Source organism: Sminthopsis crassicaudata, chromosome 2, assembly GCF_048593235.1.
Source record: "Sminthopsis crassicaudata isolate SCR6 chromosome 2, ASM4859323v1, whole genome shotgun sequence".
In the NCBI taxonomy this organism is placed as follows: domain Eukaryota; kingdom Metazoa; phylum Chordata; class Mammalia; order Dasyuromorphia; family Dasyuridae; genus Sminthopsis; species Sminthopsis crassicaudata.
Window position 1 is genome coordinate 232,469,671 of NC_133618.1, and position 16,219 is coordinate 232,485,889.

Here is a 16,219-nt window from a genome sequence, read left to right on the forward strand (position 1 = left end):
CATAAGCCTCACTGTCTTGAATAGCCCATCAATTAACTTAATGTATGTAATTTAAACATTTGAGCTATGCTAAAATCAGTGCAAGATGATGACTTTGAAGGATAGCACCTATTCTTCACAGAAAATCTAGAATGTTAGGTTAGAAAGAAACTTAAATTAGAATTAAAAACTCCCAGGAATTTGAAAAGCCACATTTATTTTTTCATTCTTTCCATTCTCAGTACTGTCTTAAATTTCTGGTGTCTTCAGTGCTTCAGCTTTGATATGTATAAATCTAATTGGTTGTTGTTATACCTTCTTTTGCTGTTGTGTTGAATATTTCAAAGTTCCTAGTCTTGTTACATCCATTAATTCCTTTTTCTGTAATGATGATGATGAAGAATGATAATCTGTGCATTTATTCTTTAACTAAAAAGAACACATAGAATAATAAAAGCAAAATAAAACATTTAGTGAGCATTTTTACACTTCAGCCCTAAGTCATAAAAAAAGATCTCTGTATCTTGATTAATGAGCCACTTAGTGTAACTACTTAGAGAGGGAAAAAAAAATCTCATGGGGTTTGAGCAAGGTTGATTCATGGTCTGGAAATTAGAATATGGAACAATGTGAAACAGGCCTTTATATAACATTTCACCCTATAAGGCAGCACTCATTCTTGCTCTACTGTTGAAATTCTTCATTCATAATGGCTACAATGCTAGTTTACTTTCAGTATAGATATGTCTCCTTCTAAGGTGTTTATTATGTAAAGGGAAATCTGTGTATTTTACCATTCAGGGGCAGGGTGTAGGTATTGGTGAAGTTACAGGAAGAATGTTTCATTTTTAGCCATTTTGGGGTAGATAACAATGTTATTTATAAAATACATTTGTTGATTCCTTTTAGGTTTGAGAAGCCCACAGTCTGTGCCATCTGCTCGTCCTCCTTTTAATCGAGCTGTTTCCTTGGATAGTCCTGTTTCTGTTGGTTCAAGCCCTCCAGTGAGAAATGTTAATGCATTTCCCATGTTACCAAAGCAGCCTGTGGTAAGCGGAAATACAAGGATGATGGATACGCAGGAGAATTTTGGCTCTAACATGGGTATGTTGCTTACTTGGAAGTTATTCTAATGCATTTTGGAAAACAACCTTTTAAGGACCTGTATGAAATATCTTTATAAGAGAATAGTTTTTTTTTTTTTTTTTTTTTTTTTTTTTCCCCTACTCTTCCCCTTCATATTTTTCTTCTTGGGAATGAAGTGGTATTCGATTTAGAATGAGAAGGAATGTTAGAGAACATAGAGCCTATTTCATTTTGCAGATGAACAAATTGAAGCTCATAGAGGTCAAGTCATTTCCCTAGGATCACACAGTTTCCACTTCAGTATTAATAAGTCTGAGGCAAGATTAACATTTCTAATTCTAATTCCACCACTCTTTTTTTGTTCAATGTTGACATGAAGTTAAATTTTCATCTTAAGTAAAAATTATTATGACATTGAATCTGTCAAAGTCTTATAATTTATTTGCATCAAGATTTTATTTAATGTGTTCAAACTCTTTTAGTTCAAAGTTTTTATTAATAATTTAATTTTTAATCATAAGACTAGAATAATAGTCTATAGAATATAATTATACATTTACTTGCCGTATCAAGTACTTGGTGATCAAATGATTTTAAATTTGATTACTTGATTTTAGCCCTCAGAAGTAGTTAGGCAGAATGCCATTTGTGGTAGCATCAGCAACTTACTATTTAGAGATTTTCTTTTGGGCCATTATTTCATGTAATTGCGATTATTTGGGTGGGAAAAATATTTTATTATAAAATGGTGAAGCGCTAATACTTTCTTTTTCCACATAGGTGGACCGAATAGAAATATGACTATGAACCATCATCCTTCAGGAGAATGGGGTTTGCCAAATTCTAAAGTTAGTAGAATGGAACAAAATACAAGTTCATTAGTGAGGCCAGGAACTGATTATAGTAATTCCTTACCCAGACCTACAATGGGTGGAACTTTGCCTGGCCTTCCTGTTAGGTCCAATAGTATACCTGGTTCAAGGCCAATGCTACAGCAGCAGATGATTCATATGAGTAAGTTTTCTTCTCTACAGAAAAAAAATACATATTTGTAATTGCTTCTTAAAATTTTTCAGGGATTCTTTTGTATATTTCTAAATAGATCTTTATTTTTATTTCCCAGGGCCTAGTGAGATTCCTATGGGCATGGGAGTAAATGCCTATGGCCAGACAGGAACCTCTAATCAACCTGGATCTTGGCCTGATAATATGTTATCCATGGATCAAGGCCCTCGTGGGACACAAAATAGGTAGGAATTCAAATAGATGATGTCACTGTGTGCTGTTTTTGAGGAAAGAGTTGTAACCAAATTTGTAAGGAAGTAGTTATAATTAGATTATATGTACAAATATAATAACCACAACTATCTATACATTAGACTGTCATCTATCATGAGCTTAGTACTATCACCGAAGTAAAGGAAAAATGGCTCTACATATTATCAATCCCAAGAAATTCTTGGCTAGGAGAATTTAAGTGGTTTAAAACTGTTACATTGTCCATTATATGGAAAGAATTAGGAAGATTAGAAACTTGGAGAATACATTTGCAGTACTAAAAAGCAACCTTCACAGAGTAGGGGGGATATAGAAGAAAAAAATTTTAATTATAATATTCTGATAACCCTTAATATAAGGGCAGATAGCCATATATTTTACATGTTACTTAAGGCTGTTAATATAATTGATGCCTAATAGTTTACTATGTTTCAAAAGGCAATAAGTATAATAGATTTCTTTCTACAGAGTATCTGGGAAATTTATTTATTTTAAGTAGCTTATTTTTTTATGCTAAGTGAAGAGATTATTATTATTTTTTAAAATAAATCTTATATTTGAAAAAAACTTTTTGGATATTGTTGAACAAGATATTATTCTCTTTTAATTTCAGAATGATTATGAATTGAGGTCAAGATCAAATTTTTATATATTCTAGTGTTGAACTCACTGCCAATGCAATTCAGCATCTTTTCTGCAATTTACAGTCTTAATTGCTTAAGGCTTTAAGAGGTTACTTGATTGGCCCAAGGTCAAACAACCAATCTATATCAGAAGCTGGTCTTCAACTTATATATTTCTGACTTTGGCCAATTCTATTCACTGACCATTCCATGTTGCAGATTTCAGAGTTTTTCTGGACTAGGCATATGGGTGCTGGGCATTGAAGTGACCATTTTGGCTGGAAAAGTTTTTAATAAAACTCTCTCTTTTCTGTCTTTGTTTTTTTGTTTCTTCAAATTACTTTTTAAAAATACCACCAACAACATATCCCCCCACTAATTCTTAACAGTAATCCTGCTAATTTGTTTCCAGTTAATCTGTTTAATTCTAATTTATCTTCCATCTAATTACTAAAATAATCTTTCTAAAGGAATAGCAGGGTCTGTTCAATTCAGCAACCTTTAATGCTATCTTTGCCTATATGAGATATATATCTCCTTCACCTGACTATTAAAGCCTCCCACAATCTGGCTCCCACCTAACTTTCCAACTTATTTCCTACTATTCCTCTTCATGAACTCTATATTAGAGTCAAATTGAACCATTAGCTATTTCCTGAATTGAACTCCATCACCTTTCTCTATTCCGGGTATGCACAAGCACTGTTTCTCAAAAAGCAGTGAATTCCTAACTATTCAGTTTATGTGTCATTTTCTCCATGAAACTATCTCTGATCCCCTTTTCCTTGTGATACCACTGACATAATTTTCCTTGTATCATAATTATTTTTCTAAGTATTGTGTGCCACCAATAGGTTGTAAGGGTAGGAACACTATGGTTTTTGTCTTTTTGTTCCAAGTATCTGGCACAGTAATTAGAGTGTACTTGACATATCTGTTGAATCAAATTGAGCAGAATAACAAAGCAATTTTCATATGTAAATATCATTGTAGTGGCGATATCTCAGTCATATATACAAGTATCTCAGAATAAGGTCAGAAGTCCCCTTTATAAGGAAGGATTATATGTCTTGATCAAGGTCAAGAGGCTGGCTTGTGTCATAGGACTAGAACTGAGATCTTCTGACTTTATCCAATAGGACTACTCATGTATAATAATGTGCTTTAGTTAATTGTCAAATACTTTTGTGAAAAGCATGGGTAGACTTCATTCAACAAACACTATACTTTATTTAGACTTGTCAGAAGTTATCAGTATGGTATCAAATGTCTTGAATTTTGTCTTTTTTTAGAGCCCTTGTTAGGAATTCCCTAGATGATCTCTTATGTCCTCCTTCTAACATAGAAGGCCAGAGTGATGAAAGAGCTCTTTTGGATCAGTTACATACTCTGCTTAGTAACACAGATGTCACAGGACTTGAAGAAATTGATAAAGCTTTAGGAATCCCTGATCTTGTAAATCAAGTAAGTAATATTAACCTTATTAATGGATATACCTCTAATTTCATATTATAGTGTTTTGTAAATGGAAAAATAATTTGTAAAACTAAAATATAACTTTTAGAATCCTAATAGATTAAGAAAGAATTATTTATAATTTAATAATTATGACTCAATAAAACTAGTTTCCAAGACTGTTTAGCTTGTTCAGGACTTCAGGGAATAATCTCATTTTACAAATGACAAAACTCAAGGTCATATCTTTTGGTTCTATATTTATTTTAGTTTACCCCGGTCATTAATGTTTATAATTTTAGCAGTATGATTAAATACCTGATAATGTTACAGGATTCACATTACATTTATCTTTAACCATTTTTGTCTATATTTGTATTAATCTGCTGTCAGGAAGTTTTTGATCCTAAACATGTAATAACCAAGTATACCATCAGCTGCCTCAGCTATAATGCAAATTAATTTTTTTTTTTATTATTATTATTTTTTTTAATTTTTGTATTCATTTTTCCAAATTACTCCCCCTCCCTCTATTCCCTCCCCCCGATGACAGGCAATCCCATACATTTTACATGTGTTACAATATAGTCTAGGTACAATACATGTGTGTGAATATCATTTTCTTGTTGCACAATAAACATTAGAATCCGAAGGTACATGCAACCTGGGCAGACAGATATTAGTGCTAACAATTTACCTTCACTTCCCAGTGTTTCTTGCAAATTAATTTTTTATTAGTTTCAAGAAAATGAAATTCTCAAGATAAATCTTCCATGACATCCTTTTGCATGTCCCCTACTATTTCTCATATTTTTCCTTTAAGCAGTTGTACAAAACTCCAGAACATATTCTTTTAATTTTTTTTACTTTTAATATTACATTTATTTGCTGATGTACAGTCCCCACCTCAATTAAACTCTTTTATATCACAAATGATAAGAGTTTAATAAGGCTAACTAGTCAGATAGTAGGGCATACATGCTATATTCCTTTTATCTTATTACTATACTTCTCTACTGAGAACAAGGAAATGTTTTATCTTGTATGTGACTTAGAATTAATCTGAATTTGGATTAATTTTAATGTTGTATTCAGTTTTAGTATTGTATTTATTGGGCATATTATTCTCTTGGTTCTGTTGATCCTCCTTTGTATCAATTCATAAAAGTCTTCTTACATTTCTCTGAATTCCATAGTTTTTTTCCATTTCTTATGATGCAACAGTATTCCATTACTGCTTTGTTATAGTTTGTTTTGCTAATCCTTATTCAATGAGTACTCACCTTGTTTTCTGTTCTTTTGCTATCACAAAAAAAGTGCTATCATGAGTATTTTGGTACATATTCTATATATATGGGACTTTTCTTCCTTTGATCTTCTTTGGCTTGATGTCCATTAGTGATATCAAAGGTTATTGGGATTTTTCTAAATAGTTAAAACTTCATAACTTTCTTGGCAACAATAGCTACTGAAGACTGCTCAGAGAAAGTTCTCACCACTAAATCCTTGGTACTATCAAATGGTTTAGCATTTGAAACTTAGATGATTTTATAAGTAGAAATGATGGTTAATTTCTGCTTTGCCATTGTACCCTAAGTATTATGGGCCCTTTTCATTTGACTTCCAACTGAAACTTTTTGTTTGTAAGTCTTTTACATTAGAATGTGAACTCAGTGAAGGTTGGTTTCTGCTTTTTTATTTGTATCCCCTGTGCTTAGCACAATGGGTGCACGGGGTATTCAGAGAGCACTAGCATGTCTGGTGTGAAGACTTACTGAACTCTTTTTAGGGCTTCCTATCCACCTTTGGTACCCATCTGTGACCCAAGTCTTACTTCTACCTGTAGAAGCAGTAGCATGCACAGTGGCCACACTTCAGTAAAACTATCTCAGCAGACAGTTAACCCAGGTTGAGGGGAACTGATAGGCCTCAAACCTGTTGGTGAGTTAGGAGTATCTATCCTGAATATGTGAAGACTTTTTCTGGCAAAATGGGCAGATGAGAACAATTTGTTCCAACAACTGTGAAAGTGGCTAAAGCTGGGGCTTTGGAAAATGTAGAACTTGGTCAGACATTGAAGATGTTATGGTCATCCACTGTACTCTTGGCTTTCCCCAGTCATTTTGACTTCTATTTTGCCAGTGGACGTTGATAACATTGGAAGAGACAGTGAGGCTGATGATTTTGTGCAATTCTGCCTCACTTAAATCCAATTGACACACAAGTTCACACATGACCCTATGATATTATTAGTTTTCTTCAAAAATGAAGGACAAACAGCAGTTTTGTATTCATTTATTTAAAATACAATTTGATTTTCTTATTTTCAGGAACATATCTGTTGTCCAGAGTAATTTTACGACAATTCATTTTTAAAAAATTTCTTCTTTTTCAGATAATCTGCCTTCTTTCCTTCTTACTTCTTTGTCTCCCTCCCCCATGAGACAAAATAAGAAAAACAAAACCTGTGTTACAAGCATGTATAGTTAAGGGAAATATTGGCCATATCCAAATAAAAAGTTTTAGTTTGTACCATGAATTCACTATCTCCACATATGGGTAGCTTGTTTCATTGTGAGCCCTCTGCATGAGCCTGTGTGGAATAGATCATTGTGATGATCAGTTCCTAAATATATATTTTTCAAACTTTTTGTTGTTGTTGTTGATGAGGCAATTGAGGTTAAGTGACAGGGTCACATATCCAAGAAGTGTAAGTGTCTGAAGTCAGATTTGAACTTGGGTTCTCCTGACTTCAGGGTTGGTGCTCTATCCACTACACCAGCTGGCTGCCCCAGTTCCTAAATATTTTAAAGTTGATTGTCTTTACAATGTTGTTGTTATTGTACAAATTGTTCTTCTGGTTCTGCTCATTTCACTCAGCATCAGTTCATATATTCATCTTTCCAGCTGATGAAACTATCATTTTCATCATTTCTTATTGCACAATATTATTCCATCTGATTCATATACCATTATTTGTTCAACCATTCCCCAGTTGATGGGCACCAATTCAGTTTCTAATTCTTTGCTACCACAAAAATAGCTGCTGTAAATATTTTTGTGCATAGAGGTCCTTTATTCTTTCTTTAATATACCTTATCTTAATGGCAAATGACTTTTTAAATCCTTTGTATTGTTAGCTGACAAAAAAATTTCCAGTTTTAGAGATATTTTTCTTCTCATAGTTACTTACCTCTTATTTGAGATATTAGTTAACTATTATTCACTTGATTAATGAGTATATTTTAAATGTTCACAGTACTGCTATAAAAAACTTATTTCAAACAGTGTAGTGACAAGTAGTATTTTATTTTTGGAATTTCATGCTAGCATTTTAAAATTAATACCTAAGTGCCTAACCTTTTTAAGATGTATGGTGTATGTTGCCTGTCATAACTGATATTTTAAATCATATGTTGGTATTCGTTTATTTATTGTCAAAGGGACAAGCTTTGGAAGCTAAACAGGAGTCTTTTCAAAGTCAAGAATCTGCAGTAATGATTGACCAGAAGTCTGCTCTATATGGACAATCCTATCAAGCCCAGTCTGCAGTAATACAAGGAGGTTTCAGTAATCTTCAGGGACAACAGCAATCATTTAATTCAATGATGAATCAAATGACCCAGCAGGGTAACTTTCCACTACAGGGAATGCATCCAAGAGCTAACATGATGAGACCCCGAACAAATACACCCAAACAACTTAGAATGCAACTCCAACAGAGACTCCAGGGCCAGCAGGTAAATGGATATGTTGAAGGTGATTGAAGTGCCAGAGGTAGGGAGTGGATGGGATTCTTCTTATTTTACAGATGAGATCTGTTACTGAGACTTAAATGAAGACATAGCTTTGAGTCCGATGTTTTCTTTTATATTAGATCAGACTATCTCCCCATTTAATTAGCCCCATCATTTCCTAATTATTATTCCTGTATTAGAGTACAGGAAGAAGAACTCTGTAGTTGGGGATCCTGGGAGCATATTTTATGTTTGCTACTTTCATGTAAGGGCCAAATTGATTGACCTCAGTTTTTTTCTTTGCAAAATGAGAAAACTGGATTAACAGTTCCTTGAGATTCTTTCCTATTTTAAAACTGACCTTGACATACATGATTAAATGACCGATCACTGAGGAACATACAAACCCATGAAGGCAGTTTTAATGAACTTTAAGTTTATTCATGTGTCAATTTAATAGGTGTTCATGTAAGTAGATCAGTTAGATTCTAAAATTTAGAACTGGAAGGGTCATCAGAAACTCTTCTAATTAATTTTTTTTATAGATCCATAATTTTGGACCCAGAGAGTTTAAATGACTATGTCATAAGCAGTAAGAGGCAGGGTTGGTATTGAAACATATCTTTTAACACTGAGTCCTTTGCTTTTTCGCTATAATATTCTTAATTTTTTGAGTATCATCTAATCCAATTCCTTGCTGCTTTCTTCTCTTGGACTCTAAATCACTTGCTGACTATATTGTCCTGTCTTTCTATCTTTTTCTGCTTCACTCTTCCTGAGACTATTCTTCATTTTTATTGAAACCTCTGGTCCCAGCGATCTCTATTCTTCAGATACTGATCTGCTTTTCTTTTCTTCTCGCCAGATTGCTCCTGTAGTTCACCAGTTCAACCTTGTCCTTTTCTCCATCTTTCTATTCTCTCAACCCCTTGTCTACTATTATTCATCCCTTGCAGTTCCTCTCTTAAAATCATCATCTCCATCTGACTCTTCTGTTAATCTACTTCTCTTAGTTATTTGCTTATATAACTGACAATTGGCTCCATTACAAATTAATTTCATCTAGTCTCAAATTGGTCCTCATTGTTAAATAGTAAACCTTTTCTTATTACTTGGTTATTTCACTCCTCTCTCAGCATTGTTTCAAATCATCTTTTCTCTTTAAAAAAATTGTTTTTCATCTTTCATCTTCATCATTTTTTTCAGTAACTTAAAAGAAACATGAGATATGCATATTTAGACATCTCCATTTGTCCCATGCTATTTGTATATGGGATCTCTCTTTTTTTTTCGTTTATGGATGTCCTAGATATTCTTTCTTCTCTGGGTTTTTGTGAAACCAATCTTCGTTACTTACTTAATCGTCAGGGATTTTATTAAGTGCCTTCTATTTATTGGGCATTGAAATTTAAAAATTCAGTGGGTGAAATAGCCTTTAATTTCAAGGTTACATCTAATGGAGGAAACAACAGGGATATATATATATATATACAGATAATGCATTTTGGAAATTTTGATTCACAGAGTGACCTGATGAACCTGTCTGTTTTTTTGCATTCTTATCTTAACTTGACCTCGTAGATTCTCTACTTTTCTTCAGAGTTCAGCTCCAGTGCCCTGTTTTGTATAAAGCCTTTCCTGATTTCCCCACAGTTTCTAGTGCCTCTCATCAAAAATTACCTTGCCTTTATTTTGTATAGACTTGTAAAATGTATTTTATCCCTCAGAATGTACTTAATTTTAGCTCTGCCTTTGTATCCCTGGTGCCTAGCATAGCACTTGACCCACAGAAAGTGCTAGGTGAATGTTTGTTGGTTGCATGCCTGCTGACCTTTTTCTCAGTCCTCATGCTCTTGGATATTTCTTCAGGCTTTGATCCTGTCAATTTACTTCCTGCTCTTGAGTCTATATTCTCTTCTTGTCATCTAAGCTGCTCTCTCCTAGTTCTCTTTCTATTTATTTGACTATTTCTCAGTCTTTTTGTGGCATTATCATCCATTTAGTGTAGCTGTTCACTTGACTCCTATCACTATATTTTCTCTTAATAGGTTTTATTTATCCTTATGGTTTTAAGTATCATTTCTTTACAGCTTATTCTCAGAGGTATAGATCCAGTCCTAATCTCTCTCCTGAGCCCTACCTGTCAACTTGTTGCTGGATATCTTCTCTTAGATATTCCACTTGCATTTCAGATTTGTTATATGAAAAACAGAACTCAATATCTTCTCTTACCTTATTATCTCCCTCCTCCTCCAAACCCTAAGCCCCATATGTCTTTTAAACTTCCTTTTTTGGAACATGAGCAAAAAAGCAAAATGAGCTGTGTCCATAGATAGCTATTATGGAGATAGGGAAGAACAAAGCTGAAATCCTGAGGATGCTAAAGGCAAAATATCTGTAGATGAAGCCTTAAAAGGTGATATGAGTTCCTCTGCAACTCAAAAGATTCTCTTGGAAAAATTCGAAAAAGATCTTAAAAGATAGAAGAAAAATGGGGAACGGTAATGAGAGCTTTGGAAGAAAATCACTCCTTAAAAAACAGAATTGGTGAAATGAGAACAGAACAACTCCCTAAAAAATAGAATTGATGAAATAGAAAAAAAATATCCAATGAACAAAATAACTCATTTAAAAATTCATTTGGCCTCAGCATCTAGTCTCATACCTCTTTACATTTACAGGCCACAATCTTAATTCATACTGTAAACACTTCATACCTGCCCTGTTTTTAGAGCCTCCAAAATAATCTCACTGTTTCTTATATCTTCCCTCTCATCTTTTCTATACACAGCTGCCAAAACAATTTTAATTTGATCATCTTACTCTCTTGCTCAAAAACCTTTCATGAGTTTCTGTTGGCAATAGGATAAAATATAGGATCCATAGCCAGGTAAAATCTTCCATAATATGACTCTCACTTATCTTTCTATGCTTATTTTATACTAATTATTTCTCTGAATATCAAATTCTAGCAAAAATGAACTACTTAGGTATTTGTTTAACTTGATACTCCCTCTTTTCCTAGCTCCCATTTTTTTTTCTTCCTCCTTTCTAGCTTTTGTGTTTTTTTTTGTTTGTCTGTTTTTGAGACTCTCTATTTGGCCTGGGCTGAAGTGTAGCAGCCCATCATGATTACCATAGAAGTTTTTGACATTTTCTTTTTCTGATCCATGCTGGTTCATTTCTTTTCAAGTAAGTCTGGGGTCTCCTTATTTTCAGGTGCTTTTCTTCTTTGATCTCTTTAGTGTATAGGCCTAATAGTAATGCTGCTGGGTGTTTAATTTCACAACTTTTGGGGCATAGTTCCTAATTGTTTTCCAATTGACTGGACCAGTTCAGAGCTTGCATCAACAGTGCACTGGTGTAGATCTGTTTTTTTTTGTTGTTGTTTTGCTTTGTTGGTTTTTTTTTTTTAAACAGCCTCTCCAACATTTATCATTTTTCTGTTTTGTCATCTTTGACAAACTGATAAGTATAATATGGAACTGCAAAGTCAATTTTGTTTGTATTTCTGTAATTATTAGTGATTGGAAGCATTTTTTCACATTGTTGATACCTTGAATTTCTTGACTTGAAAATTACCTTTGACTATTTATTGGGAAATGAGTCTTATACATTTGAATCTCTTCCTTATGTTTCTTACATATGAAACTTTTATCATACAGACTTGCTATAAAGGTTTTTTCCTCTCAGTTATGCTCATTTCTCTTTTAATTTTAAACTACATTGGATTTTTATTTCTGCTGTCCACATAATTAAATTTTCTACAACAAAAATTATCCATTTTATTTTCTATGATACTCTCTGTTCTGATCTATCCATAGATCTCAAAGGAAGTTTCTTCCTTGCCTTTATTATGTTACCTTTTATGTCATTTTGATACTCCTGTTCCTTAATCTATACTCTCACAAACTCTAACATATTGAGAATGCACTTCCTCCTCATCTCTGCTTCTCACCCTTATTTCCTTCCATCTGTCCAACAGATTTTGTCTTCCTTTAAGGCTCAACTCAGTTGCCACCTCCTAAATGAAGCCTTACATGATATCTCCTTCCAGCAGCGTTTTATTTTATAAAAATAAAGAGAAAAGTCTTTTCCAGTTTTTCTTGTGCTATATTTATGTGCATGTACTGTGTTCCCAGTAGAATGTAATACTCCTTTGGGACAGCAACTTTTGTTTTTGTCTTTCTGTTCCTAGCATCTACCAGAGTTTCATGCATACAGATGATTAATAAGTGCTTCTTGAACTGAACCGAATTGAATTGATTTCCAGATCTGTTATTCTTGAGAGCTCTATATTCCTATGCATTAACTTCATCTACGCAGACAATTGGGCATTTTGGAAAGTTGTGTTCACTCATGAAAATTGCCTTTTAAAAACATTGTAACTAAATGTTACCAAATGTCATCTTAAAGAATGGTCTGTATTTGTTGAATTGAACTTAATTATTTGGCTGTAATAAATTTTATAATCCTTTGAATGCTCTCAAGCAGACAATGCTTAGCTTTTGGGGGAATCTGTTCACTTAAAATTTATTGTTATTAAATGTAACTTGCAAGGATATCCCATTAACAGTAATACATTAAATGTGAACCTAAAAAAGTTAATGCAGCTTCTTTGTGTGTAATTTACACAGTATGGATAATCTGGCTCAATAAGTCTTTTCTGAAACTCTGATGATGCCCTTTAAGGTACAATTTTACATTTAGCTTTTATTTGTTTTTCTAAGGTTCTCTTATTTAAATTTCATTTCTGCTGACCAAGGACTTTTCAAGCTTAAATAAACTGAGTCTGAAGTATTTTGCAAGTTTTGTTTATACCTTTCAAGGTAGTAGTTTTTAACCTGTTGAGTTGAGGAGAGATTAACATGTTTTTCAATGGTTCAGTGCTTCTGTTTTGAAAGCATGGGCTCATTCATATATATATATATGAAAGTATACTTTTTCTGGGTTCTCCATGTGATCTCAAACATTCTCACTCACTCTCTCTCTCTGTCCCTCTGTTTCCTTCTCTCCCAACAGTTTTTGAACCAGAGCCGTCAGGCTCTTGAAATGAAAATGGAAACTGTACCTGCTAGTGGGGCTGCAGTGATGAGGCCTGTAATGCAGGCTCAAGTAAACTCTCAGGTGAGAAGAGTAGTAATGTCTTAAATAAATGCATTGTATCCTTTTATTGTAGAACATCTGAGTTAAAAGAAATCTTGGAGACCATCCAGTATAAAAGTGAACAAGGATCCCATGTATAATGCAACTTCAACTTAGATATAGGATGTCCCAAAAGTCTTAATGTCATTTAAAGCTGTTAATGCTTATAAGCTGGATTAAGACTTTTGGAATCTCATATATGATGCTATTTTAAACTTTAAAGACTTAAAGTGCAATGGGAGCTTAGTGTCTTTGAAGCCAGCCTGTTCTGCTTGAACATAGTTTTAGTTGTTGCCTTATCTTATAGTTAAATATCTCTCTTTGCAGCTTTTACTCATTGTTCCTGCCTTCTGTGGCCTCTTCTTTTCTCTCATATTATTATTAGTCCTATTTTAGCATAATTGAATATGGGTCTTTTAGAATTCAGAGTTATTTTGACTGAAATATTATCCAACTTAATTTTTTAAAAGTATGATAGCTTTTATTTTTATATCATCTCTATTTCTCATGGTTTCCCTTTACCAACCTTCCCCCAAGAACCATCCCTTATAGCTATCCTGTTGCTGAACATGGTCTTTGACACCCACAGTCCCTCGTTTCTGCAAAGAAAGTGGGGTTAGGCATCTTTTGGGAGGCCAAATTCGGTCAGTATAATTTTGCAACATTCAGTAACACTTGTATTCTTTCCATTTACTTTGCTATCAGTGTATATAGTTTTCCTTGTCTGCTTACATCACTTTTTATCAATTCATATAAGTCTTTCCATAATACTTGGTATTCATCATAGTCATAATTTCTTATGTCATCATAGTAATATTACATTACATTCATGATCTATTTAGGCATTCCCCCAATGAATAGGCAGCTGCTTGATTTATAGTTCTTTTGTTAGCAAAAAAAAAAATGTTGCTATAAATATTTGGGGTGTTCATTTTGACATTGATGTTCTTGAAGTATATGCTTATCAGTGACATCTCTGGGTCAAAGATTATGTTAAGAAATTAGTCCATTTCCTAATGTGATTACAGATTCCTTTCTAGAAGTAGGACTAGTTCATAGTATCACCAGTGATGTCTTAGTGTGCTTGTGTTCTCTATCCAGCATGGACTATTCCCACTTTGTCAGCTTTGCCAATTTGTTGTGTATTAGGTAAAACCTTAAAATTAATTGGAGTTGCCCTTTTCTTATTATTAGAAATTTAGAACATTCTTTTATGTGGTTGTCAGTTTCTAATCCTTTTGAGAAGCTGTTTGTTCATATCTTTTGACTACTTATATAGTCACATTTACTAGTAACAGTGAAAGCAGTAATAGGGAATGCCATTTTTTCTAATCTTTAACTTTTGCCACATGTAGAGATAGCATCTATATATTATACCCAAAAAAAGTGGCTGCAAAGAAAACATGCTGTATTTTATTTTTAAGAAATGAGTTTGTAAAGTACTCAACTTGTATGGATTTCTTGGAGATATTGCAAATTAAATTTTCCTGTTGTGTACCTTATAATTGTGGTGGGAGTTGGAGCAAACTGTTAATGATTTGATTATTGAAAATGAATATTAATTCAAATTAGTCCAGTAACCTAAAATTCTGTTCTTATATTAGTAGAATAGGCTGCCCTCGAAAGTAAGGAGATCCCCAAGTGGAGGCTGGATAAATGCTTATCAGGCATGTTATATAGGAGTACCTACTGAGACAACCTACATGCCATGTGAGATCATGTTTTGTCACTGAATTAGTTTTTAGGTTCTTTGCTTTGGAAACACTTTCCTTCTATTGCTTTAAACAGTTAACAGCTTCCCATGGCTTATTTCAGTATTCACAAAGATCTTGAAGGTCTTGGTATTTTTCTCTGCAATGTATATGACAATTGTCATATACAATTCCATTGAAAACCCTCTTGGAATCCCCTGCCTCTTCCACATGATGTATAATGCCTTTTTGGGTTCTTGATCAAGATCAGATCAGTTTGTTCTTCACATATGTCTTTAATTTTTTGCTCGTGGGTTAGCAGCAGGGTTTTCTCAATGGCCCCAGATGGTGGGCCCAACGCAGCAAGAGAGCTAATTAGTCATCACATCCAGACAGCACGCCGATGGCAATGATGATGCAGCAGCAGCAGCAGCAGCAGCAGCAGCAACAGACACAGACCTTCAGCCCTCCCCCTAATGTGACTGCTTCAGCTAGCATGGATGGTGCTTTGGCTGGGACCTCGATGCCACAAGCTCCTCCACAACAGTTTTCATACCCACCAAATTATGGTAAATTTTACAAAAGAAAACTTATCTTCCTTAAAGGAATACTGTAGATTGCTTAAAACTGGTTCAGACTATTCAAACAAGGCAAAAACTAAACCAATATTTTTCTTCATTAGTTTCAAGCAAATTGTTACTAAATTTACTCTACATATTTTCACTATATATCTTTTCTTCAGTCAAATTAAGTTTTGAAGAATGTAAAATTGTTTTCTTTAAAAAATGTTAGTTTTATACTGTTGAAGGCTTAGGTTTTATTATGACCTGCTAGAGGAATAAACTATTATTAAATTGTTCCTGGCAATATAAATGAGTACTTTTGGAATATTATTTACTTGTTATCAACCTTTGCAGATTATTTGGAAGTGGGAGCTGTGGGAGTGGGCAAGGATATAAATTGGAAAATTTTTGGGAAAGACTATTATTCACCTATTAGAAAAAGTATTCTCCTTGTATGTCCAGTTATCTCAAGCAGTAAATTGTTTATTTGCATAAGTTTGTTCAGTAATAGTAAATGTTTAGAAAGAAAAGAAGACTAATTTTAAGAAATGTGGCTATTTTCCTATTGTAAGTTATTTATTATAATTCTTGTGGGATCAAGAGAATCTGTGCACATTGTAGGAATAGAGGATCTGTAGCATAACCCCCTCCTCACTTCTAAC

At 33.6% G+C, this 16,219-nt stretch overlaps 1 protein-coding gene across 1 annotated transcript in view; it reads left to right on the forward strand.

Moving 5' to 3' along the window:
- Positions 1 to 16,219, forward strand: part of NCOA3 (nuclear receptor coactivator 3) — a 195,584-nt gene that overhangs the window by 177,476 nt on the left and 1,889 nt on the right. The window contains 7 exon segments of the mRNA XM_074288548.1: positions 889 to 1,083; positions 1,846 to 2,079; positions 2,189 to 2,315; positions 4,259 to 4,430; positions 7,865 to 8,161; positions 13,181 to 13,285; positions 15,314 to 15,563. Of these exon segments, the coding sequence (XP_074144649.1) occupies positions 889 to 1,083; positions 1,846 to 2,079; positions 2,189 to 2,315; positions 4,259 to 4,430; positions 7,865 to 8,161; positions 13,181 to 13,285; positions 15,314 to 15,563 (1,380 nt within the window).